General features: G+C 42.7%; 1 protein-coding gene across 6 annotated transcripts in view; it reads left to right on the top strand.

The window, feature by feature from the left end:
- Positions 1 to 7062: 7062 nt before the first annotated feature.
- The window catches only part of NECTIN3 (nectin cell adhesion molecule 3), a 91305-nt gene continuing 72075 nt past the window's right edge, over positions 7063 to 26292 (top strand). For 4 of the 6 annotated variants that reach the window (XM_089512310.1, XM_089512306.1, XM_089512307.1 and 1 more), the window contains exon 1: positions 7063 to 7324. In XM_089512310.1, the coding sequence (XP_089368436.1) occupies positions 7075 to 7324 (250 nt within the window). In that variant the 5' untranslated portion in view covers positions 7063 to 7074. Of the gene's footprint in view, positions 7325 to 20324; positions 21291 to 25941; positions 26021 to 26292 lie in introns of those variants that run through there. The other 2 variants (XM_089512304.1, XM_089512308.1) reach the window with 2 other exon arrangements.

Below are 26292 nucleotides of genomic sequence, written 5' to 3'. Positions count from 1 at the left end.
AGGGTTCAGAGAGCCCTTCTGTCTTCCCAGGCTTGTGGTGAAAGATATGTCAAACTGGGAGTAAGCATCTTTGGTTCAGTAATAAATCCTTAAATGCCTAGCTAATATAAACTATGCTTTTTATTTTTCAGGTAACTGAAAAAATGCAATGAAAAAAGATAAATATAATGTATTTTCTTGATTCCTAAACACAGGAACTTAATACCTGTATAGTAAAAAACTGGACATGAATTTTTCAATAAAATAATATGCCAAGAACAACAGATGTATATGACTTGAGCCAATATCAAGTACATTGTTGAAATGAATTTCATATGGGGGGTATTTTTCTATATCATATCTCAAGAATTTAGCTCCAATTTAATAGGACTGCAGGCTCCAAAAACCACCTGTTGACAAGTCATTTTCAGACTTAGATAAACAGGTGAGCAGATCGCCTGTAGCAGCAGTTATTAAACCTGAAATATACACGCAGGTTGTCCAACAGATATGCTGTTTGCAAGCCAACTTTTGGATCACTATGAAGACCTTGGAGAGAATAATATCTTGATACCAACATACTAAGATATATGTGTGTGAGAGAGAGAGAGGAGAGAGACTAATTTGAGACTAGTTATTTTACAAACAATCAAATCTATGTATTTATTTAATTTATATGATACCTTTCTCTTGGAGTGGGACCCAAGGTAGCTCACAAAAAGAATCCCAGCTCCACCTTGAGCTCCAGCTCATATAAGATCATTGGGTCTCAGACTATATGCACAAGTATCCAGAAGGCTCAATCAACACAGTGTAATGTAGTGGTCTGAGTGTAGGACTACGACTCTGGAGATCAAAGTTCTATTCCCCTCTCAGCCATAGAAATCTGCAGGGTGACCTTGGAAGAGTCACACACTCTCAACCCCAGAAAACCACTTGATAGCGTGGGCCTCAGGATTGGCATAAGTCAGAAACAACTTGAAAGCACACCACAACAAACACACTAATAGAAACAAGCTGTATGTAAGTAAGCATCACCTACTGACTTTGCTCTTCTCTCATATTAAGCAATTTGTGACTGAAGTTATCCTGAACATGGAACAAGCTTTGTGACTGACAGTTTATATCTAATTGTATGTGTGTGTGTGTATTGCCTGCTGTTGTTTTTCACTTACAAATTACTGAGTCTAGTTAGCTAGACAAGATTTTGAACATAGCTTGTTAAAAAGACAAATGTGTGTCACAAATTAATTTAACTCATGATTAGCTTTTGTAAACCATGTGGCTTCAGTGCCACCATAGAACCAGTGTTGTCCATGATAGTTCATACTGTCCAAGTCCAAAAATGAAGCAGCCTGTGCAATTCCTTTAAAACCAGTGTTACGTAGTTTCTGTATGGTACTCTGGGAATCTCATTGTTGCATTTTGCACAAGCTGTTCCTTCTGTCTCACCTTCCAGGGCAGTCCCATGTAGAACACATTACAGTCGTTTCATACAGTAGAAATTAGTATGGAGACTAGGGAGAAAGAACAAGAGCTTGGCTAGATATAAACAAAGTTGATTTATACAGTCAAATGGAGGGTATTCAGACATGCAGTCTCTGTCCATAATCCTAATTGGCACAGCCCCCAAAGAGCTATATCATTTGATTATTCCATGCATAAATTGCCTTTCCCAATAATAGTTTTTAAAAAGGGGAGAATATAAAGCAAAATTGGCAGCTGCACCATAATCAATAGCTCTGAAACGCTTTTTTTTAAAAAAAATCTAAATTGTCTTTAAAATCCATCCCTGTGCATCTTTAGGATGTCTGCTTTCAATCATAATAGGAGTTCCCAGAGTGGATCGAAAAGCCCCAACAAAGGAGACTAGTAGTTGTGGCATATTCCAATTTACAGCTACCCCATGGTCTGTCACTTAGGTTACAGTCTGAAATCACTGGGCATCTCCCAAGCACTTCCTGCTGCAGAGTCCTCCTCTAGCTTAACACTCCACCTTTTTGCCCTTCAAGCACAGCATGTTCCAAAGAGGCAGGAAGGAATGATGCAGTTTGGCCTTGAGCCACTCCTGTTAGGAAAGCATTTTCTTCTTTGACTACCTACAGCTCCTTTATGATCTCTACTCCATTTCAAGTCGGAATTGTGACAAAACTGCCAGGAGTTGCAGAATCTGGCACGTATAAAGCAAAGAGTCCTGCAGCATCAGATGTATCCATGCTGAGCTAGTTCAGCATTTTGTTCCTCCCAGTGGCTCTGGGAAGCTTACAAGCAGAACACAAAAACAGCATCCCTCCCCTGTTGTTTTATCCCCAGCATCGCCTAATATTAACTATTTATAGATCAGACAGCTAGTATGGTATAGCCATCAGAGGACTGGAGAGGTCCAGGTTCAAATGCACATTTGGCCATGAAGCTCATGGATGCCCTTGGGCTTCTGGTAACTGTCTGTCAGTATAACCTACCTCACAGAATTGTGGGCATAAAAATGAGAAGAAGGCCTGTTTATGGTACCTTGATCTCTGCGGAGGAACAATGAAATGCAAACGTGACACTTGTTGCTTCTAAGTATGATTCTTGGCTAACAGCTATTCATAGATCTATCGGCCATATAATATGTCTAAAACCATCTTGTAAGATTGCAATCCAAAGCCTACTCCAATCAGTTTGGAAAAGTAACTTGTTTGGACAACAGTTTCCAGAATTTCCTAGCCAGCAGGCCCATTAAACATGCCAGCTGGGGTTTTCTGGGAGTTATAGTCCAACATGCCACTTTTTCAAACCCTGCAAGGAAATATAATAGAATTTGGCCCATTTTCAAGTAATCACAGCAGCACCAGACTACAAAACAAGCAAAGCAACATGCTTTGCTATCTGTTTAAACTTTTAAAAAACAAGCTTGCTATATTGCACAGATCTGATAAGTAGATCACCAAATAATGCTGGCAGTGACTCACTACAAACCAATGTCTGTTCAGGGTAGGGTGAGCGAAAATATAATTATTTAGGCATCTTTTACTCTCTGGACAAGTGTTGCAGGCAAATGTTTTCAATATATTTAAAAATTTGTTGAGCTTTCAGGACTCAAGACCAAACAGATCAATAAAATACAGCTTTATTGTGTTAGGTTAAGAACATACAGAGCTCCAAGAATATTTACAAAATTATGGTATATCATCTATCTCATTCCATATAGACTGAGTAAGATCTATCAATGCTCTGTTACTATGGTCTACTGAAGATGTGAAACTCCTAAAGCTGGCTATCTTAATATATTGGGGGAATGCAGGAAAATTTCAAATTTCTGGAACTCTGTATTATCAGTAGTTAATTATTAACAGAGTATACTTTACCCCCAAATCCAAAAGTTATCCTGTTATGCATACTGAATACAATTCCAAAACTGACTTATAGATGATTAGTGCTTTACTTGTGTCAGCTAAAATATATATTGCCAAGGTTTGGTAGAAAAGATATTTCAACAATAAAAACTTGGTTAAGGAAGATGTGGGAAGTGACTTTAATGCTTATAGGAACTTATTACAAATGACAACTTAGTTATCAGCATGCTGCTTATTCATTAATTCATGGAATGGAAGAGTTAGCAAAAACACTTTTCCTTTCAGTTTATTTAGGTTAATTCAAGGACATGGTGGTTTCTACTTTTTGCTGTCTATCTTAGTTTAGATCTGCACCTTGGAAGAATAATAGGGTTCATAAAAAGTTATGATGAAAGCTTAGCCCTTTTTGATAGGTGAATATATACAAATAAGACTGTTCTCTTAACTACAAAAAAGGCACACCATCAAATATTATCTCTCACACTGAATTAGCAATTAAGTGTGTTCGCTTAATGAGGAATTTAGAGCCCATACAGACAGGCCAAAATAAAGCTGCTTCGGGTCACTTTGGAGGTATGCTGTTTAAATGGTGCATGTGTCTTAAGAGGCCAGAAGCCACACCAAAGCCATGCTCCAGTCCTAAGGACTGCATGGGCCTTCAGTCTTTATTTACTATAACAGACAATAATATTATTTAAAAAGCCCAACTATGAGAATCTTTAATATGTGTGAGCCAGTATGGCATAGTGGTTTGAGTGCTGGACTGTGATTCTGGAAACCAGGGTTTGATGTCCAGCTCGGCCACGAAACACACTAGGTCGCCTTGAGCAAATCACATTCTCTCAGCCTCTGTGGAAGGCAATGGCAAACCTCCACTGAACCAATCTTGGTGAGAAAACTCCACTATAGGGTCCATGATAGGGTCGCCGTAAGTTGGAAACCAAGGCACGTAACACACACACACCCCCACACACACACATATTTTGATTTATCCTTACACCTCTTTGCACCACTTTCCCAAAGTGAAGCACCAAGAGTTGTAATGCATTGATGGCTTTCTTCAAAGGGTCTGAAACTCTTTCATTGGGTCAAGCACACCTTTTAGATGGAAGAATTCAAAGACATAGCTGTGTTAGTTTGGAAAATCAGTACGCAAAGAGATTTTGTAGCACCTTGGAGACTTGAGGGCCTGAACAGACAGGCCAAAATAAAGCTGCTTCAGGTCACTTTGGAGGTATGCTGTTTAAATGACACATGCATCTTAAGAGGCCAGAAGCTGTGCCAAAGCTGCACTCTAGTCCTTAGGACTGGAGCATGGCTTTGGCATGGCTTCCGGCCTCTTAGGACGCATGCAGCATTTAAACAGCATACCTCTAAAGTGACCAGAAGCAGCTTTATTTTGGCTTGTCTGTTGGGGGCCTGACTGAAAGGAAGAAGTTGGCCACACACTACCAAATTCTTTCTTTCGGTTCTGCTGCATCTGCACTGTAGGAATAATCTGGTTTGACACTGCTTTGATGGTCATGGCTTCATGCTGTGGAATTCTGGGAATGGTAGATTGTTGTGGCATCAGAGAGGAGCTTGTCTGCTAGCAACTCCCTGAGTACCACACATAAGATTTGTTCCTAAACATCCTTCCATCCTCCCTTCATCTCCAAACCCATTATTTGCTAAGGAGATCTGATTGGCTAAGAGGATTGGGAACATGATACCCTGCTTTGCGCTGATGCCAGTTCTAATCCTCCTGCCACAGCGAATGATGCTTCCTCCCATCCCACATCTTTCAGGGATGTTGCCAAATGAGTTTTGCAGCAGTCTCATTGGTAGGGGACAAGTAATGCCCACATTGTTGTATATGGGGGGAAAATCACAGGAATGGGTGACTAGTTAGGAAAGAATTAAGTTGTATCCCTTTGCAGGGAAAGGCTGCAAGGAATGGACAAAGGAATGTCGCAGAGCTTTTCCAGGATCACTAATAGAGTCATAGAGTTGGAAGAGACCACAAGGGCCATCCAGTCCAACCCCTGCCATGCAGGAACTCTCAATCAAAGTGTAATAATAATAATAATAATAATACCCTCCCTTCTCCCTTTGGCTGAGTTGAAACACAACATGCAACTGTCCTACATCTCAAGCCAGGATCTTGCATTAGCAATTAATTTTACAGAGAAACAATGAAGGATCCAGTTACACTGGCCTCCTCCTCTAACTTTTCTCAAGTTGATTGTAATCTTTTCCTCCTCCTTTTTCTTTTTCTTGGGCGTTTGTCCCTTTTTCCCCCTTTTCAGCTTCCACCAAAACAAAAACAAACAAACAAAACCCTGTAATGCCACACTCATCATCATCATCACCATCATCACCACTAGGAGCAATTTCCAAAGATGCAAAAGGAACAAACTCAGAGTGGCTTTCAATGGCTGTTGGTTGCCTTGTTCAACATGATCTTGAGTATTTGAAGCCTTGTCACGACTGAGGAAATAGTGAGGATAGTGAAGAAGGAAGAAGAAGATGGAGGAGGAGAAGAAAGAGTGCTGGCTTTTGGGTTTAAGCAGATGATGCTTGGGAGAGAAAATAAACCCAATCTCCCTTCTTCTTCCTTTTCATTCATTCATTCATTCTTTCTCTCTTTCTTTCTTGAAAAAGGAGTGGTTTGAGCATTGGATTACGACTCTGGAGGCCAGGGTTTGTTCCCACTGGGAGACCTTGGGCAAGTCACACTCTCTCAGCCTCAAAGGAAGGCAATGGCCAAGCCTCCTCCGATCCACAAACAAGCTAACAGGTTGGCCTTAGGGCCTCCATGAGTCAGGAAACACCTGGAAAGGCACACAACAACCAAACGGCAGGGGCTCCTTTCTCTTGTGAGCCGCCTTGAGTCCCTTTCTGGGAGAAAGGCGGCATAAAAACGAAACAAATAGATAATTTACTACCAAAAAATATCTTTCTTTCTTCTTCTTCTTCTTCTTTTCTTCCTCTCTCCTGCCTGTTTTCTGCCCTCCATGGCTGTCTCTTTTCCCCAAGAGGGAATAGATATAGAGGTAGAAGTGGAGGAGGAGGAGGAGGAGGAGGAGGAGGAGGAGGAGGAGGAGGAAGACCTACTCAAAAGTGAGAAAACAAAGAAATGCAAATAATTAAAAAAAGAAGAAAGAAAAGAAGAGGGGAAGAATAATAAAAGAAAGAAAGAAAATGGTGCCTGGCGTCTGGAAAATAAAGGCGTAGAAAATAAGTCAACAAAGGAGTAAAATGGAAAGGAAAGAGGAGGAGACAATATAAAAAGAAAAGAGAAAAGAAAAGAAAGTCTTGGCTGTCGTCTGGAAGCCAAGAAGAAACAGCAGAAAACGAGTCACCCAAAGAATGTAAAGAAGTAATGTATGAAATCTCTCTCTCTCTGCGTTGCTCCCAAAGAGAGAGAGAGAGAGAGAGAGAGAGAGAGAGAGAGAGAGAGAGAGAGAGAGAGAGAGAGAGAGAGAGAGAGAGAGAGAGAGAGAGGGGCTCTGATTCTTCTCCGCTGCTGCAACTGGGGAGGGAGGGGGCTGGTGGAGGAGGAGGAGGAGGGGATGTACCAACATCGTCCATAAAACGGGGGGGGGCTTCCACACCAAAAGCCTCGCTTCGCCCACTCAGTGTGGCATTGGGCCACTGAAGCCGCGGGTGGTATTTTTTGTGGAGGAGAAAGGCTTTCAAAGGGAGAAGGTGGGAGTTGTGGGGGGCAATGTGAGAGTGGGTGGGAGGGTCCACTTCGCCCCCCCCGTGTGGAGTAATGGTGCGGCCCGTTCCTTCGGAGGGGCGTCGGCGGCTGCGGCGCCTCCCTTCGCCGTTCAGTGACACAGGGACCCGGCGCTGGGAGGCGGAGGAGGAGGCGCCTTCCTTCCTTCCTTCCAGCATGGCCGGGTCCGAAGAAGAAGAGGCAGCCGGGGCCGCCGCCTTGGCCGAGTCCTGCCGCCTGCGCCGCCCAGCCATGCCGGCCTTGCTCTTGTCGCTGGGCTTGGTCCTCTCCCGAGGCTGCTGCGGTGAGAAACTTTTCCCGCGGAGAAAGGAAGGCGCCTCCTCCTCCTCCTCCTCTTTCTCCTTCTCCTCCTCCGGACCAAACCAGTTCCCTTCGGAGCCAGGGCCGGGGAGGGACCTCCTCGGAGGGAAAACTTTTCGGACCAAGTTTTTATTGTCTCTCGGAAGAGAAAGGGAGAGACCTCCTCCTCCTCCTCCTCCTCTTTCTCGCCCCATAGTTTTCGGAGGGAAGAGTTCGATGAAACCCTGGGGTTAATGCTTGACCGGCCGCCGCGCTTAGGTCCCGGGTGCATTTGGTAGACCGTTAGTGTGTGTTGTGTCGTTGTGTCGTTGTTGTGTGTGGAATGGCGGTGCGTCGAGGCGGCTGTTTATTCCCCGCGTAACGGGCCTGGAGAGGATGGCGAGGAGGCCCCGAGAAGAAAGGGGCGTGTGTGTGTGTGTGTGTGTGTGTGTTGTCGTTGTGTTGTGAGGAAGGGTCCCTTGTGTGTTGTGTTTTTCCTCACTTCGCGTGGGCTCGGTTGAGGGAGGACGGTTGAGGCGTCAAGAGACTCCGTGGAGGAGAAGTGGGTGTGTATTTGTGGGGGGAGATATGTTGCGTGTGTGTGTGTGTGTGTGTGTGTGTAGTGTTGTGCGGAAGGGTCCCTTGCGTGTTGTGTGTCTCGCCTCCCTTCGCGTGCACTCCGCAAACTAAGGGGTTAAGAGACTCAGAGAAGAAGGGGGTGTGGGGGTGTTTGTGGGGTTGTGTGTGTGTGTTGTAAGGGAGGGTCTTGTGTTGTGTGTCTCGGCTCCCTTCTTCGTTCACTTCGGACTGGAGGGGAGGGGAGGGTCGGCAGTTGTGAGGGGCTGAGAGACTCTGGGAATAAGTGTGTGTGTTGTTGTTGTTGTTGTTGTGAGGAAGAGTGTGTTGTGTGTCTTTTTTCCCTTCGCGTGGACTCCGCAACGTTGAGGGATGAGGGGTTGAGAATCAAAAGAAGTGTGTGTGTGTGTGTGTGTGTGTGTGTGTGTGGTGTTGTGAGGGAGGGCCCGTTGTGTGTTGTGTGCCTCGGCTTCCCTCTTCTTAGATCTGGAGGGGAGGGTCGCATAACTATGAGGGGGAACAGTTGAGGGAGACTTCGAGAAGGGACCTGTGTGTGTGTGTGTGGGGTGTTGTGAGGAAGGACCCGTTGCGTGTTGTGTGTCTCGCCTCTCTTCGCGCACTCCGCAACGTTGAGGGAGGGCGGTTGAGGCGTTAAGAGACTCAGGGAAGAAGGGTGTGGGTGTGTGTTTGTGTGGGGTGTTGTGAGGAAGGGTCTGTTGTGTGTTGTGTGCCTCGGGCCCCCCTTCTTTCACTTGAAACCTGGAGAGGAGGGTCTGAAGATGAAGGAGCGCAGTTGTGAGGGGCTGAGAGAAGGGGTGTGTGTGTGTTTGTGGTGTTGTGAGGAAGGGTCCCTCGCGCGTTGTGTGTCTCGCCTCCCTTCGCGTGGACTCAGCAAACTAACGTTAAAGGGTTAAGAGGCTCAGGGGAGAAGAAGTGGGTGTGGGTGTGTGTTTGTGTGGGCGTGTGTGGTGTTGTGAGGAAGGGTCTGTTGTGTGTCTCAGGTCCCGCCTCCCTTCGCTTGGACCTGGAGAGCATGCAAGAAGATGAAAGAAGGCAGTTGTGAGGGGCTGAGAGACTCGGGGAAGAAGGATTTGTGTGTGTGTGGTGTTGTGTTGTGAGGAAGGGTCCGTTGTGTGTTGTGTGCCTCTCTTCGCCTTGGAGAGGAAGCAAAAGAGGAAGGAGGAGAAGAGTTGAGGGAGACTTAGAGGAGAAAGGGAGGTGTGGGTCTGTGTGGGTGTTTCGTGTCGTGAGGAAGGGCCCCTCGCCTAGGTTGTGTGTTGTGTCGTTGCGTGCCGTGTCTCCTTGGCGTGGACTCCCATCGCCTGACATTATTGAGGGAGAAACGGCCGAGGGGCTGAGAGACCCCGGAAAGAAGTGTGTGTCTGTTGTGTGTGTTCGTGTGGCGCTAGGAAGGGTCGGGTACACGTCTTGGGTCCCTTCACGTGTATTCCGTAACGTGAGGACGCCAAAACTCCAGCAAAGGGGCTGGCGAAGGGCTGAAGGGAATAAAACGGGCGTTGGGACTTTGGTTCCGGGGGGGGGGGGTGCCTTCTTGCTATTTATCCCAGGAATCAGTCTCCATATCTCCCCTCCATACACAAACACACAAGTGGAGGCGCCAGTGTCTGTGTCTGTGTGTGTGTGTGTGTGTAGGAGGGGGCCTTGAGCTTTGCCTCTCCTGTTCACTTTTGTGGGAAGCACACTCCTCCGCCAGGCTTCCATGAATGCAAGCAAGCAAAGCGTTTTCTAGAGGGAAGAAAGGCTTTGCTTGCTGTGTGTGTGTGTGTTTTGTGGGTGCTGGGCCCGCCGCCTTGTTGTGCCCGCCGCCTTGTTGTGTGGTTTGTTGTGGTCTCTGTTGCTGGGAGTTGGGGCTGTTGGGATTCCACTTCGGAGCCGTTATAAGTCCAGCATTCTGGGAGCCTCTACTTTGAGGGCTGGGGCTGGAGGGGAAGGCAGCTTTCTATTGTTATTGTTATTGTTATTTTGCTCGGTCTCAGCTGAGTCTGGGGCAGCCAGGGTTTTGGGGGAGGGAGGAGAGGCCGGTGTGGTTGTGTAGTAGCTGGCCCTCGCCCTTTCCTAAGCCTCTCTCCCTTCTGGGGAAAGGAGAGCCCATCTCCCCAAAGCAACCGGTTGCAAATCTTCAGGAGTAAACTCACACAGAGCACGGTGGTGGCCACGTTGCCTGAAAGACCCACACACAGAAAACACACACCACCCTCACCCTACATAGTCTGTTTGATGTTGTAGCATGTATGAGTTGTACAGTCCAGAGCAGTGATGACAAACTTGTAGAGACTGAGTGCCCAAATCGCAACCTGTTTATCACAAAGTGCCACATCCCTCTGACTTTCTAGTAACAAACAATGGCGAACTCTGTGCTGAGGTGATGGCATGTGTGCCCACAGAGAGGGCTCTGAGTGCCATCTCTGGCACTAATGCCATAGGTTCGCCACCACTGGCCCAGAGTCTGCTTGGTCCAAGTTGTACCAAAAGGCTTGTGTTGCTTGTTGTGTACCTTCCTGCGTTGCTAACGCACAGGCTATCACCAGCCTGATTCTGCCGGACTGACTCCACCTAAGAGGACTTTTACACATACACACACACTCCAACTAGTTGAGACCTTTTGATGAAAGCCCTCAGTGTAATACAACTGTTGGTGCATTCACTTTGGAACAGTAAGGCAAAGAGGTGTGGGGATAAATCAAAGTGTGTGTCTGTGTGTGTTGTGCCTTCGAGAATGATGTAGGTTTCATGGGGTTTCCTTGACAAGATTTCTTCAGCAAGGGTTTGCCATTGCTTTCCCCGGAGGCAGAGAGAGCAGGACTTGCCCAAGGGGGCTTCATAGCCAAGCTGGGAATCGAACCCTAGTCACCCAAGTCATCATCCGTCACTCAAACCGCTCTGCCACGCTGGCTCTTGTTTGTATCTGCTCCCTCCCCACTTTAAAACACTCCTTCTATTTCTGGACCTCTAAGAATTAGGTCTCGGATGTTGCTGTTGTTGTGTGCCTTCAAGTCATTTTTGACTTGTGTTTAAGGCAAACCTATTATGGGGGTTTTTGGCGAGATTATTTCGGAGAACATTTACCATTGCCTTCCTCTGAGGCTGAGAGTATGTGACTTGCCCAAGGTCATCATCCACTGGGTTTCATGGCCAAGCTGGGAATTGAACACTAGTCTCCAAAGTTGTATTCATTGCTTAAACCACTACACTATGCTGGCTCTTGCTTTTATTTACTCCCTTCCTCCTTTGAAATACTCCTTTTATCTCTGGACCTCTTAAGAATTGGGTCTTGGTTGTTGTTGTGGGGTTTTCTTGGCAAGATTTCTTCAGAAGAGGCTTGCCATTGCCTTCCTCTGAGGCTGAGAGTGTGTGACATGCCCAAGGTCATCCAATGGGCTTCATGGCTGAGTCGGGAATTGAACTCTGGTTTCTAGGGTCGTAGTCCGACACTCAGACCACTAGGCTACTCTGGCTGCAATGGCTCAGTTTGATGCTTACTCTTGGTTTTATTTCCTCCCTCCTCCCCTTTAAAATATTCCTTTTATCTATGGATCCCTTTTAAGAATCCAGTCTTGTTAGATGATTCAAAAGATGTAAGTGTAGAAAGGGAATTATTGTTACATTAGCTATAAAGGTGAAGACATGAGAAAGGAACCCAAATGTTGTAATTCCATTTTGGAAGGTCTTGAGGGTCTGTGTAAACAGTGGATGCTTGAAATGTGGCATATGAAGGTGGGTGTCTTCTGGCTTCTGAATATTTGTTCAATACTCTCCTACCTGTTCTTGAACAGTTTCACTCAGAAGTAGACTGGAGATTTCATGTGCACCTGCTTCCAAATAAAAGTACTGTATTTTCCGGCATATAAGACGACCCCCAACTTTTCCATTTAAAATATAGTGTTTGGGATATATTCGCCATATAAGACTACCCCTCTTGCAACGCACACCAAATAAAAATTAAAAAACATCAGATTTGATTTCAATATGATAATTTTAATTCAAATGCTTATGACATGCAGGTACTTAGCAGGAAAACCTGTTGTATACAAAGCCTGCTTGGATTGGATTGTATACAAAGCCCACAGATGCTCCAATCTGGCTAGGTGGTTTCAGCACCCACCCTATAAGACGAAACCCAGCGTATAAGACGACCCCTGACTTTTGAGAAAATTTTCCTGGGTTAAAAAGTAGTCTTATATGCCAGAAAACACAGTATGTATGTTTACAGCCCCCATGTAATGGCTCTTATGTGGGTACATGCTTCACCTCTAACTGGTTTTGGTGCCCCAAAGTCTGGTATGAAGGGGGAAGTCAGACATCCCTGCTTATAAGCAGAGCTGGTGTGGGTGAGTATAGGCTGCCTTAGAAGATATAGAAAGCTACTTGTGAAGTGTGTTAGTTGTCTGAGTTTAGTTCAAGAGGGTGGCAGAAGAACTGGAGTGTGTGATCTTTCCTAATAGCAATGATTTTGGTTTGTGACCTGGAGGAGCAGATTAAGGGAAGGGTTAATAAACTATCTTCAGCATGATAGAAAAATAGCTCATGATCAGAAGACAGTAGATCAACTTTCACATCTGCTGCTGTTCTTGAGTCTCCCTTCCAAGAGTTCTCTTTTCCCTGATTGAAATGATCAATGGACAAATTCATGACTCTAGCAGAAGAAAAAGAGCTGAGATCAGGGGGAAATGATTCAGTTATAGTTCAGTTTGTAAAAAGCTTTGTCATAGGTCTTAAGCTTTTACTAGACCTAGTATAGACCACTTTTCTGAACTGTCAGGAATGAAGTTTTGATTCTTTTGATAGACGGGAGCTTTTTGTGTATATCAGGCTGTGTTCTAGGACAAGACAAGAGATACCTGCTTATATTGTACCCAAGCGGTTGTTCATCCATTACACAGGCTGTCATTTTCTGTAGACATGGATCGATAACTGCTGTGCAATTGTGTTATGTGACTTACAGGTTTTGGGTGCGCATGAACTACCTCTGTACTTCAGAGGAACAAGGTGTAACTAATTTTAGCACACCCTGTTTTTATTTTATTGAGATCCTATCTATAGTTGTGTTTCCTTTGAAACATCAATTATTTTTGAGTGAAAGATAATATCTATAAGATTTAACAGAAACTTTTTATTGATTGATGTTTAAGATGTGGTCTGTTATGTCTGTTATCACTAAAATTCTGTGAATAAAAATATATAGATGATGGGCAAAAGGGAATACTTTATGATCATACATGTTGAAGTGATGAGGGAGTCATAACCAAATTGAGATGTATACATTTTAAGAGTTACCTTTGGTTTGTTCGGGCTTTGAAGAAAGGCTAGCACTTATTCGGGTTTCAGATTTTAACATCAAGCATCTCATTACTGAACTTTGCTTTCAGTGTGGCACCTAGAGTCCAGTGAAATCCCTCAGCACTCCAGGAATTTGCCCACAGTATGTGGAAATGGGGTGAATATTTGCAGTCTGTCTCTCTTTGTTTATGCAAGATGGCTGTTGCTTCATCTCCAGTGCTCAGCTGGCACCTGCTTTGTATACAAGATTGGGCAGTGGATATTATAAGAAAAGCTGATCATCAGTTGGAGAATAAGTATAGATGGGGAATCCATATTCTCTATTTTCTCTTTGTGACTAGTTTTAAAAAGCATGGAGCAGATGGTAGACTGCTTAGATCTATTTTTTCTCTAGCTTTTGTAAAATAATATCAGATGGAACCGGATCAAAAACCTTGTTGAAGTCCAAATAATGTTACTCATTTCATTCTCTCCTTGCATTAACAGCATTACCATGTCAGAGTGGGATACTTAAGTTAGTTTGGAACAAGAATTGTAGCCTAATTCCCTTCAAGGTGAACTGAATATAAGGTTCCGGCTTTGCTAGTAAATGATTTAGCTGGCATCATAGGTTGGGGGTAAGCAGTGTAGTGCTTATAGACATTTCCCCTTAACAAGTGTAAAATGCTATGTTGATACTATCTTGTTATTTTCCCCCTCAAAGAAATAGATGTCCAGGAATGGTTCACAGTGAGTTACTGCCAAAACAAGCCAACAAACAAAAAACAAACCAACTGGGGTACATTCAGTGAAATCTACCGGTGAAACAAGAGACATACCGATAATGTGTTTCATTCATTCATAGGAGAAATTTCTGTTTTGATTCTATGCAAGCCCCCCCCCCCACCCGAAAGTCTTAAGAGCATTAATAGGCTGAAACATGTTAGGCTTTTCAACTCATAAAGAGACCATCCTCTGAGCATTTGAGACTTGTCTCTTCTGCAGAGTGAAACACTAGCCTCCAGCCATGCTTATTTCCCTGAATAATCTTGAGCTCTCATTAAAAGGAATAGGGTATTGTTTTTCTGTGAAGTGGGTACTGTGTGGCTGGTTCAGCCCACCACAACAGATAATTTGTGATTGGTCACCCCCATAGCAGCCGTTTTCTGGTTGTTCCTATGATACTTTCAGACGATTCCAGAAGTGCTCACTTGCTCTTATAAGGTGGAGCAGATATCATCAGATGTCATACTAGGTTTGTCCAAGCCTTCAGTGTTTAATGTTATGTATCTTCTGCAGATGTTATCTGAGCTAGATAAAGAAGACTTGGCTCTTCCTGTTGCCTGTGTGGAATAATTTGAGAGGGGTAGGGCTTGATAGAAATTTGGGAAACCATGATTCATATTTTACATGGTGTGTTATATCCCAAATTTTAACAAGTATGCATAGTATCATTCGGATCCTTCATTGAGGGAAATTTTGGCAGTTGAAGACAAGGTGTTTCCTGCTTCTCTAGCCCTATGGACAACTCAGTGGGGTTGTAATGTCAATGAAGAGTCATGTTATTAATCATGCAACCACATCTGTATGTGTGTATTCCAGTCTGCGGTATGCACTTGAAGACTTGCTTATAGAAGAGCATCAGATGAAATGAACAAAACTCCTGGTTGTGTAGAAAAAGGAATTTCAGCAGGTATTGCGTGTAATGAGAGTAGCACTTGCTGACAATATCTCTTTCACACTACCACTAAAGGTATAGGAACCCTGTCCTTTATTTCATTTTGCAACCCTAGCTGGTAAGCATGACATATCAGATTTGGGTGGATTTACTGCAGTAGCTAAAAGTTTCACCTATATCTACATCATCATTCTCATCAAGGGCTTAAATTGTTAGTACAAAACCCTCAGTTAATTAAGATTTCATTAGAGGGTCCTGAAGCCTAATTCAGTTTATTAATTAGGAAAATGTTAATATGTCAAGTAAAACATTGTGCTGTTAGTAGAAAAATCCTTAGAAGAAATCCTGAGAAAACATAGTATTATATATTACTGAAGGAAACTACAGTATTAATCGGATGGTCATAAGTCGACAGGCAACTTGGGTGCAGGCAAGTGGGAGCGATTGTGGAGAAAGTCCTCTGGGAGGTTGCTGTCAATCTGGTCTTTGTGGACTGCAACAAATTCCTCCCAGAGGATCTGAGTGCACGGGGTGGGTTATACGGAAGGAGAGATCCCTTAAATAGGTTGGGCCTAAGCCATTACTTTGTCCTTTAGGGGGATGTATGACCCTGTCCAGGACTGGTTGGTACCTATCATGAGTACCTCAGTTTTCTCTGGATTCAACTTGAGTTTGTTTTCCCTCATCCAGCCCATTACTGACCCTAGGCAGTCATCCAGAGGAGAGATGCCATCCTTAGTCACTGTAACAGTTAGAGACATGGAAAGATAAATCTAGGTGTCATCAGCATACCGATAACACAGCGCCCCATGTCTCCAGATGATCTCGTCCAACGGCTTCATGTAAAGGTTAAATAGCATGGGGGATAGAATGGCACCCTGAGGGATGCCAGATGTCAGCTCTCTCTTAGAGGAGCAGCTATCCCCCAGCCTCACCTTCTGGAATCTGCCCAAGAGGTAAGAGCAGAATCACTGAAGCGCAGTGCCCCCAATACCTAGCTCCCTCGGGCGTTCCAGAAGGATACCATGGTTGATGGTATAGAAGGCCGCTGAGATGTCCAAGAGCACTAACAGGGTCACACTTCCCTTGTCGATGCTCAGACAGAGATCATCGACTAAGGCGACCATGACAGTCTCAACTCCGTATCCTGCCCTGAAGCCAGTTTGAAATGAGTCCAGATAATCGGTTTCATCCAAGACAGCTTGGAGTTGGAAGGCGACTGCCCTCTCGATCACTTTGCCCAAGACTGGTAAAAGGGAGACCGGTTTGTAGTTGTTTCTAATCAGGGGATCCAGGAAGGGTTTCTTTAAAAGCGGTTTCACTGTCACTTGTTTCAAATTGGATGGAAATATTCCCTCCTGAAAGGATGCATTTATTATAAGTTGTAATTATATTTTTATTGCATCCCCTCTCTGAACGGTCATCCATGATGGGCAAGGATCGAGGGGGCACGTCATCTTCCCTACACTTCGAAGGAGCTTGTCCACTTCATCGGTATTTACAAACTCAAAGTGATCCAGTTTAATGGGGTCCACGGAGTCACTGGATACCTCTCTTATTGTTTCTGATATAATGCCGGCATCAAGATCAGCCCATACTGTATCCAAGAGATTTTATCTGCGAAGAAGTTGTTAAAAGCATCACAGCAGGCTCTGATTGGTGTCAATAAAAAGGGTTCAGTATATGCTGAAAGCTGTGAGGGAGCCTGCAGGGCACAAGGGGCTGTGCGTCCCATTAAGAGTAATGGGGTGCATGTCCATGGCTCGAGCATATGTGTGTTTTTTTACGCGGGGGCAGAACAAATCCCTCATGTAAAAAAAGGGCGCACTGTACATATAAATAATACATAACAATACAGGAAAGGGTTCAGGCAACAAACTAAATTTGTCAAATAGCAAATAATAGGCACACACTGCCTGGGAACGCTTCTCTGAACAGGATGGTCTTCAACTCAGTTTTGAAACTAGTTAAAGAAGTGATGAGCAATGCTCGTGGGGGAAGGAGGTTCCAGGAGTGAGGGGCAGCAAGTGAAAAGTGATGAATCCGAGACGGGGCAGAAAATCCTGGGCTGAGACAGCAGACCTTGACTACCAGAGTGGAGGGCTTGAGCAGGAAGGTGAGGAGAATGAAGGTCTGATAAACAAGGAGGGGCTATAAAAGTCAAGAACAGAGTCCGAGAACCCAAGGTCAGAAAGTATGTCAACTAGAAGACCGTGATCAACAGTGTCAAAGGCCGCAGACAAATCAAGAAGAATGAGAACAGAATAAAGGCCATTAGCCTTGGCCCGAAAAAGATCATCCGAGATCTTAGTGAGAGCTGTCTCTATAGAACGCCATGGGCAGAAACCGGACTGAAAGGGATCGAGAATGGAGTTGGCTTCAAGAAACTCAAGACAGCGAGAATAAACGACCCATTCTAAAACCTTAGAAAGAAAAAGAAGAAGAGAAATCGGATGATAGCTAGACAAAGAAGAGGGGTCAAGAGAAGGTTTTTTTAGAATAGGAGAAACCAAAGCATGTTTAAAGACGGAAGGGAAAGAACCCGTAGAGAGAGAAAGATTACAGATATAGAGAAACAAGGGCAGAAAAGAGGGAACTTAAGAAATTAGGAGATGAGTAGGAATTGGAACGAGAGAACAAGTTGCAGGTTTGAACGAGTTCAGCAGTGTAGAGAGTTCATCCAAAGAAACAGGAGGAAACAGACTTTTTTTAGGCGAGAGTGATAGAAGATTAGGAGTAGAAGAAGAATCAAGAGGGACCATATCAGAGCAAATAGTAGTAATCTTTGAGATGAAATAGTTAGTGAAATCGTTAGGAGAGAATGTTGAAGAGACAGGGGGAGAGGGAGGTTTAAGCAAAGTGTTGAAGGTGGAGAACAAAAGCTGTGGGCGCCTCTCATTGGCGGAAATCAATGATTTGTAATAATTCTGTTTAACCATGGACAGGGTGTGTGAAAAGGAAGAAAGAACAAATTTGTAATGAATAAAATCAACCCACTCCCTGGACTTTTTCCAAAGGCGTTTGGCCTCTCATTCAAATTATAGTGGAGTCTCGTCTTCGCAAAAGATTTTTGCATTTTGAGGTGTGTGCCTAAGAGGTTTTTTTTAAGAGGGCATTCAAAATTAGAAAGTACGGTTGGGACAGAGCTGTGTACAGATACAGGCATGCTCATCAATAAGACATGATGGACTGTAGCTTCTGTTGAGAATAAGCATGGTGCCAAGTATGGTGCTGGTGGGAAGTAACATAGCTAACAGGCTGGCCAAAAACCATCAGCTGGTCAGTAAAAAATAAAGGGGACATCTACCATTAATTTGTAGTTCTTGTACGCTTTCAAGTCATTTCCAGCATATGGTGATCCTAAAGCAAACTTAACACATGGTTTTCCTGGCAGTATTTGTTCAGAGGGGCATTTCTCAGAGGCGAGAGAGTGTGACTTACCCAAGGTCACCCAGTGGATTTCCGAGGCCAAGCGTAGTTTCGAACTCTGGTCTCCAGAATTGTAGTCCAGTGCTCAAGCCACTATACCGGTCTGTCTTTACATTACATTACATTACTGCACTAAATCGTACTTGAAAGCAAGTGAAAATTCTTCTTTGTGATCTCTGCGAAGCACACAAATGGGTTATCCTGCGCCTGCACAGCACTTCTGGATTCTACTGGAATCGCTAGGGAAGAATTTTTGGCAGTAGCTCTATATAGGCAGGATGTTTTTTCCCACCTTGTCACTATTTTGATCTTGAAAAAGGAGAGCTGCAAGAATTTTGGAAGTCCTCATTTCTCACTCAGAAGAGAATGAATGAAGTTGAAAAGACAATACAGAAAGTCGATTCAGGGAACAAAACAAAAATTTAAAATATAAGCCAGACCCACCTCATCCCTTGCCCCTGCTAGGATTGGGTAGTGTGTGCTTAACAGCTACCATCAGTATGAGAGGAAGATTGCATTACAAATGGATTTACACAATATAGGATGACACAGCCCTGAATTTGCAAGACAATAGGATCTTTTGGAAGCCTCACATTCATAGGGTCACTATAATTTGAAGCCAACTTGAGGTATACAGCAACTCACCTACAATTTTGAAAAGTTGGGATGGATGCTTAAGTCTTTTCAATTCCAACAGTTTGTCCCACTCAAAATCAATATCTAAATATTTTATTAATTTGTTTGGACCTAACTATTTAGGTTAAGGGGATGGATAGGTATTTCTTTTTATCTAGGAGACAGTGAAAAAAGTTACTGAAACACTAAGTGAACCAAGGAATTTTGAGAACCTCTGGTGTAGACAAAAAAAAATACAAGTTTAACAGGTGTCTAGACATGGTTTAAGTTGCCCTGTTTGTGCTGAGACTGTTTCTTCTGGGCTGTTGGAGAAGAGAGGAAGAAGGAAAGATTCTATTGGTTGCATGAATTTCTGTTGATGGGCTGCTCCCTTTTAGTTTAAAATAGCCCATATCTTGTGAGTTATATAGCAGTGAAACTGTGAAGCCTTCTGTTAAAAGAGAAATCAACAGGGCAGGGCAAAGAACAGTTTTCTATAACTACTTCTGTATCTGTTGGATTCGGCACACTGTGTGTATATTTGCCTTCAGGTTACCTGTGGACATGTGGTAACCACATATGTTTCATAGCGTTTCTTAGGCAAGGAATACCACCAAGGAATACAGGTGCTGCAGGCTATATTTTAGAGCAGGAATTGGCAAAATCACCTTAGGCAAGGAATACTTGCCTAAGAGGTGATTTTGCCAATTCCTGCTCTAAAATACAGCCTGCAGCACCTGTATTCCTCGGTGGTCTCCCATCTAAGAATTAGCTAGGGCTGACCCTGTTTAGCTTCCAAGATCAAATAGGATCTGGTGCCTTTAGGGTATTTGGATCCTTGAGACATGCTAGGGTAGGATTAAATAAGGTAGAAAGTCAACAGAAGATAGCATTGAACTTTAATGCCAAGCTGTGAGCAGTTTGGTAGGTGCTTTATGTATAATGCTTGATATCACCAGGGACTATCCCTAGGTCTCAGGTTTTGGCTAGAAACCTTAGGGCCTGGAATGATTCTGAACTGGCAACCGTACTACAGATGTAGATCACAGTTCCACACTGGACTTGTAGTCAGTTCATCATCTGTTGGGCAACCTTCTGGTGACAAAATGTACTGTACTTAACTGTAGTGTACTGTACTGTACTGTACTTTACTGTTGGTCCTGAGACAGCAGACATATAGTTTACTCCCAGGCCTGTATTCAATGCCTTACCAGCTTGGAAGAATCTGCCAGAGCCTGCCAATCTCTGGTACTGTACTGCCTTTCAGAGACCTGGGTTGCCTCCATACCATGATGCAGAGGCAGAAAGGCCAAAATGCTGGATATTTTATATAAAATCAGAGATTGATTATCAATTCATGAGGAGAAACATTTCTCTGCCCTGGAACTGGCTGTTGTTCTAAGGTTCCCCAAGATTTGGAACCAAACACTGGAACATGTTAGTATTGTAAGATAAGCTTCATTGATAATAAGTGATGCAGCAAGCTTGTTTTCTTTTGATCCAGAGATGAGAACATGAACCAGTGAAAAAAATTACAACAAAAGAGATTCTACCAAAACATTAGGAAGCACTTTTGTACTGCTAGAGCTATTCAGCAATGGAATAGACTGCTTTGGATGGAAATGGACTCTCTTTAAACAGAAGTTGGATGCAGATCTTTCAGCAATGTTTTAGTGGTATATTCCTGCATGGCAGGGGATTGGACTACCATATATACTCATGTATAAGTCGACCTCATGTATAAGTCGAGGGCAGTTTTTGGATCCAAAATCATGGATTTTGATATGACCCATGGATAAGTCGAGAGTCAAACACTGGAGGATGTTACAAAAGATCTAAAGGGGGTAACAAAGCACCACTTCCCTCCCTATATCTTCCTCTCTGGACATTTCTCAAGCATCAGTCTCAGCATGGAAAGAGGGAAACAAACCTTGGCATGCACACACACTCTTCCCCTTACAAAAAAGGAGGACAGACCCCACTCTTTCTCTGCTCTCCATCCCAAGGACCCCCAAGGATCAGGGCTTGCAAAAAAGGAGGACAGACCTTTCTCTCGCTTTGCCTTTCACCTCCAGGATTTCCAGGCAAAACGGGGGACAAGCCAGGGCATACAATATGTTTGTGTCCTTTGACTCAGCAGCAGCTTTTTAGCTCTGTCTGCGCGGGATGGCTGAGAGGGAAAACAAACACACACACACACAGAGCAGAGGGAGAGAGAAGGAGAGCGTGCGCCGGGGCTTCAAACGGAGCCATTACAAGGCTATGGAGGAAGGTGGGCACTTCTTATTTCAGGAAATTTATACGCAAAAACTCATTGCCCCATCTATAAGTCTACCCATGATTTTGGAGTCCATTTTGTGGCATAAATTTTTCGACTTACAGTCAAGTATATACGGTAGGTGGCTCTTGTTGTTCTTTTTAACATTAAGATTCTATAAGACTCCTGGAATAAGAAGGAGGAGTTTCGTGTTTCATGGCAGGGGAGTTAAAAAGTTGGAAGACAGGTTTAACCCTGTCCGCTGTTTTGGGAACAAGATACAGAACCGATGGTATGGACTCTTGTGTCTAAGGAGGAGAATGAGACAAGAAAATGAGGAGGGTTCTATTCCAAAGATTTTAGGATTAATATAGATTGAAGTATATAGGATTAATATAGGTTGGGACATGTTAGGTTTTTCAGTATACTGATTTGAAATACTTCACATAGATTAATTAATGTGCAGAAGAGGGTATCAAAAAGAGGGTAGATTTTCATTCCAAATATTTTAGGTTCAACATTATTAGGGTTAGCAATAACCTCCAATGCTAGGGTTATCAGTACACTAATCTGGGAGATGTTTGTGTGGTCTGATCTGCTATCCTCTCCTCCTATACTCTGATCCATCTGTTCAGAAGTATAGAATGGAATTCCCCTTCCCTCCACCTCTACATGGATGACTGTGGAAGAGGAGGAAGAGGAAGTGGAATACTAGATAATTGAGTTTTACCATCACTATTGCCAAGCTCCCTTTCCTGAAGGTGAATTTTCTCATTCCTCAGTTCTTTGAAATAATAAAAAAATAAATTACCACTGTTTAATAACTGTGCCTTTTTCACAACCACTGCACCTATTTTCATTGAGCACAGGTCCTGGGCACTATTCGCTCAAGCTGAAATGCAGAAGTCAGTTGTTCCTGCTGCTGCTGCTGCAGTTGCATAGGGCCTGGGAGTAGGAGCTGTGGTGACAGCTGCAGCTGAACCACAGTGTCTCCCAAACCAGCTGCTTATAGGAAAGGAAAATTTAAAATATGTTGGTTGTGCCACTTTGAGCTTGTTGGGATACCCTCAGGTACTAGGTTGCACAATTTGTGAACTCCTACACTAAATCGGATACTGATTGTAGTGAAGTCTAGCCCTCCTTGTGGCTAGTGTTAATTATTAATTTATTTGGTTCAAACGTCCTTTCCATTTCTTTCTAGTTTCTGGCTTTTGGGCAAAAACTGCCCGAAATTCTATAAATGTTGGCTTGTTAATTTTTGAATGCCTGCTTAGTTTGTACTATCTTGCAGGTAAATTCTTGGCAGAATTTACTGCTAGAAGAGTACTTTTCAGATGAAGTGAAATCATCTACACTCTTATTTGGGACTCATTTATAAACTAGCTCCCCCTTTGTAGGGCTGGCACTAGATTTAGCTGAGCAAGAATATGGGCAGATGGATAGCACTAATAAATTGTTCTGTTGTAAGTTACAGGCAAAATGAAAGCTAACTTTAGAGATTTTCTGGGTATCTCTTTGGGTATATGTTTGGTCTTCATCCTATTTCTGTCCACAGGTGTGTCCTTATTGCTTTGTCATCTATTTTAAAGGGTATGGATCTAGGCAGCTGATCATGCTGTCACTCTGTATACTGTCACTTTGATCTGGGAGACAGTTTGATCACACTTTCACATCCAAGTTTTAAGTTGTACTTTCTTTGGCCATTTCAAAAATGTTAAAATAGTCACATATCACACTTGTCCCCATCTCTGTAAAAAAAAGCCCAACAGTATTAGAAAAGGCATTTTAGTAGGTGTGGGAGCCAGTTTTACAACTTTTTCACCCCAGTGTGTTTTATGTTTAGTTTTATGTATGTTCATGGCTGGGGTGGGTGTAATTGTCTACTACACTCCCAGAGGCGTATGGAACCCTTTTAGGTTAAAAAAGGTGTATGCAGGCAAAAAAGGGGCTAGTCCTCTGAAGTAAAGCAGAGATGCTTGTACAGCCCTCAAACTTCTGGAAGTACCCCCTCCAACATAAATTAAAGAGTGATATTGCAATAGATACCTGTAAAGCTTTTGCCAACTTGATGCCTCCACATTTTTATACCAGCAACCTTCATCCCCAGCAACATGGCCAGTAGTAATTTGCCACTAGTGATTATAGAAAAGAACAACTGATATTAGAACATCACCTGTTGACCCTGGACTGACAGACAATTCCCTTGGATATCACTTCCCAGTGACACCTGGTAAAGCAAAAGAAGGCAAAGACAAAGACAGGAGTTGTGATTTAATAAAATAAAAAGGAGAAAGGGCACTAGGGAAGGAGGCAGGTGCTGTTTGGAATCTGAAACGTGGCAGAGAAAATATGAATTTCAGTGGCAAGGCTTGGCCCTGTGGAGGATAGAAGAGACATTTTGAGGAACAGCGGGAGGAATATAGGAAAAATAATGTCAGAGCAGGTATGTTTTTTGTTTCAAAGGAATCAGAAAAGAGAGGGCTTTCCTTCCTGGCTGTTCAATCATTTAGAAATTCACAAACAGCACAGATACCCCATGTTCCTAGTGAGAACAAACACTTTAGTATGAAATGGGAATAGATGCAATACAGAGTTCCCATGTACTGCACTCATTTTGTGACACTGTCAAATTTGGTGTTGAAATTCAGTGACACAGATGCAGCCTTATCATTTTAAAGTTATTTTTTCTGAATTTAAAACTGGACATGCACTCTCTGTGTGCCTTGCTTACATGTAGATTCATACCCCTGACAGCCTCCCATGGTTTACATATGCTTATTAATCTCATTCTGGACAGAACACCAATATTAAAACTTGTAAATACAGGAGTGGCTTACACAGAACTATCAGGATTCTTTTGTTCCTAGCTTTCTTGAGTTTCTTGCTCTTGCATCCTGTAAAGACCATTAAAGTATGTTTAAAAAGGTTCTAGGGTGATGCCAACTAAGCAGATGTCTAAATAATACCAACATCTTAGTTTTCAGGAGGTTTCAGCTAGTTGACTTTATATTAACTAGTTGATTTCATATGAACACCATCTTTCTTTCATACTCTTGATGATATTATGAGGCATTTCACCATAGCAGCCCCTTTTCAAAAGACTGGAAATGGAGAGGATCAAAATTCATGTACATTTCTAGCTGTTGATTGTCTGTAGTATATCAGGTACCATACTAAAAAAGAAAGATTGTAGTAGCAAGGCATTTAAAATTAAGTTATGTAAACATACATAAAATGCTTACAAAACAGAATGACATTACAGGCTTAAACAGAAGTCGTAAGATGTTGGCTATTTGAATAATTGGTACTTCAGCCTACAATATATGGAAGAGTGGCCTTTTTGGATTTTCCTGGGCCTTTTAACAGCCTTTGATACCATTGATCCTAGGATTCCTCTGGGCTGCCTCACAGGATGGATCGAGGGGATACTCGTAAAAGATTGTTCTGCTTCTTCCTGGATTGAAAAGGAAGGTGTGAATCTGGCAGAATATTGCTTTACCCGTTAGTTTTTGCCTGTACTTCCTTCCTTTGGTCAGGGTCCTCCATAAGATGCATTCTGTCAAAATGCTTTGGTGGGGTTTCCCACCAGCAACTGTAAGCTCACTTCTGCAAACTGGAGAACTAGTGGAGACAAAATAATTATCTTTGTTTTACTTATGCTGTTGATTTTTTCTGTATGTATTGGGAAAATATGAACAAACAAACAAATATGGTAGAAACAAACAGTCTACATGAAAGCGTGTTTCTGCCCCTTGCTCTTGATAGGAGTGTCTGGGAGTTGCTTTGGGCCACAAAAACAGCCCTGTGGCACACATGTTCCCCACCCATGCTCTAGAAAGCAGCTTTTTCAGAAAACTGTAATGATGTTATGTTTTATTTTGGTACAAATATTAATAAACTGTGTAAATATGAAGAGGTCAAAATTATATACAACAACAATAAAAATCACCATAATTATAATACAGTTAAAGTATGATATTTATGTTGTCAGTGGGATAATTGACTTGGATTACACAGGGAAGGCTTACAAAATAAACTTTCAATGTGTGTCTAAAATTAAATTGTTGGAATTATTATTTTTATTATATTTATTTATATCCCACTCTTTTCCCAGAATTGGGACCCAGAGCAGCTCACAACATTAAAAAAACAATACAATTAAAAACATAGAAGAAGGGATACATTCAAACAGAATTAAATTGTTATAATATTAAAATAGATTGCTTATTAAAAGAATAAAGTTAAAATTGTTTAAAACACTGTTTAAAACACTGGTCCTTTACAAACATTCTGTTCTGAAAGCCTGTCTGGAACATGCCACATTTTAGAGGCTGGTCATATTTAGTCATAACAATTCCTGGTCTTGCTTTCATTTTCTCAGGCTTTTTTTAATGGTTGTGTTATGTCGGCTTGACACTCTGGAAACTAGTGAAGACAAAATAATTATCTTTGTTTTATTTATGCTGTAGGTTTTTTCTGTCTGTATTGGGTTTTTGTTGGATTTTTTTATTGTTCCACAGTAACTGGCAAAACCCAAGAGGTTTTTCTTGTAGTTCAGGTGTTCCTTATAGTTTTGTGATAAAAGACATTTGAAAAAGTAAATTCAATTTCTAAAAAGTACAGTAGTATTTCAAATATGTCAGACACAACCTAATGCATTTTAGGCTCCTAAAGGAACTTCTAGGCTGGAAGTTGCTAATGTTATGTTTATCAGCCCCCCCCCCCCCCAATCAAATTTTTCCTCTAGTGGGAAATTTCAAGAAATTTCTGGCCGCAATGATTTAGCATTCTTCACATTTAGTTAATGCTAGTTAGGGCTGCTGTGATTTCCTTGAGGAGGCTACATGATTTCCACTCCTACTGTCAAGGTCAGTATTAGAAATTGAGCCTAGTTATCAGTCTTTTTCTAATGTAATGGTTGAATTGGTATGATATGTTCTGGCTACTTTCATATACAGGTAATTATTGTTGGGCATATTTCGTACCACTTGCATTTTCTGAATGAAAGGCAGCCTCATATAGGAACATACTATTCCTATCTCTGTTTTAAGCAGTGAATGAAGAGTAACTGAAGCCAAAGCTACCTAATCTAGGTAGGACTGCAGTTAATAAATATTGAGAGCTAGTGATTTGATTTATA

This window comes from Sceloporus occidentalis, unplaced genomic scaffold (genome assembly GCF_023333645.1).
Source record: "Sceloporus occidentalis isolate IW3139 unplaced genomic scaffold, rSceOcc1.0.p SCAF_2, whole genome shotgun sequence".
In the NCBI taxonomy this organism is placed as follows: Eukaryota; Metazoa; Chordata; class Lepidosauria; order Squamata; family Phrynosomatidae; genus Sceloporus; species Sceloporus occidentalis.
Note: the sequence above shows the minus strand (reverse complement) of the source record. Positions and strands in the feature narration are given on the sequence as shown.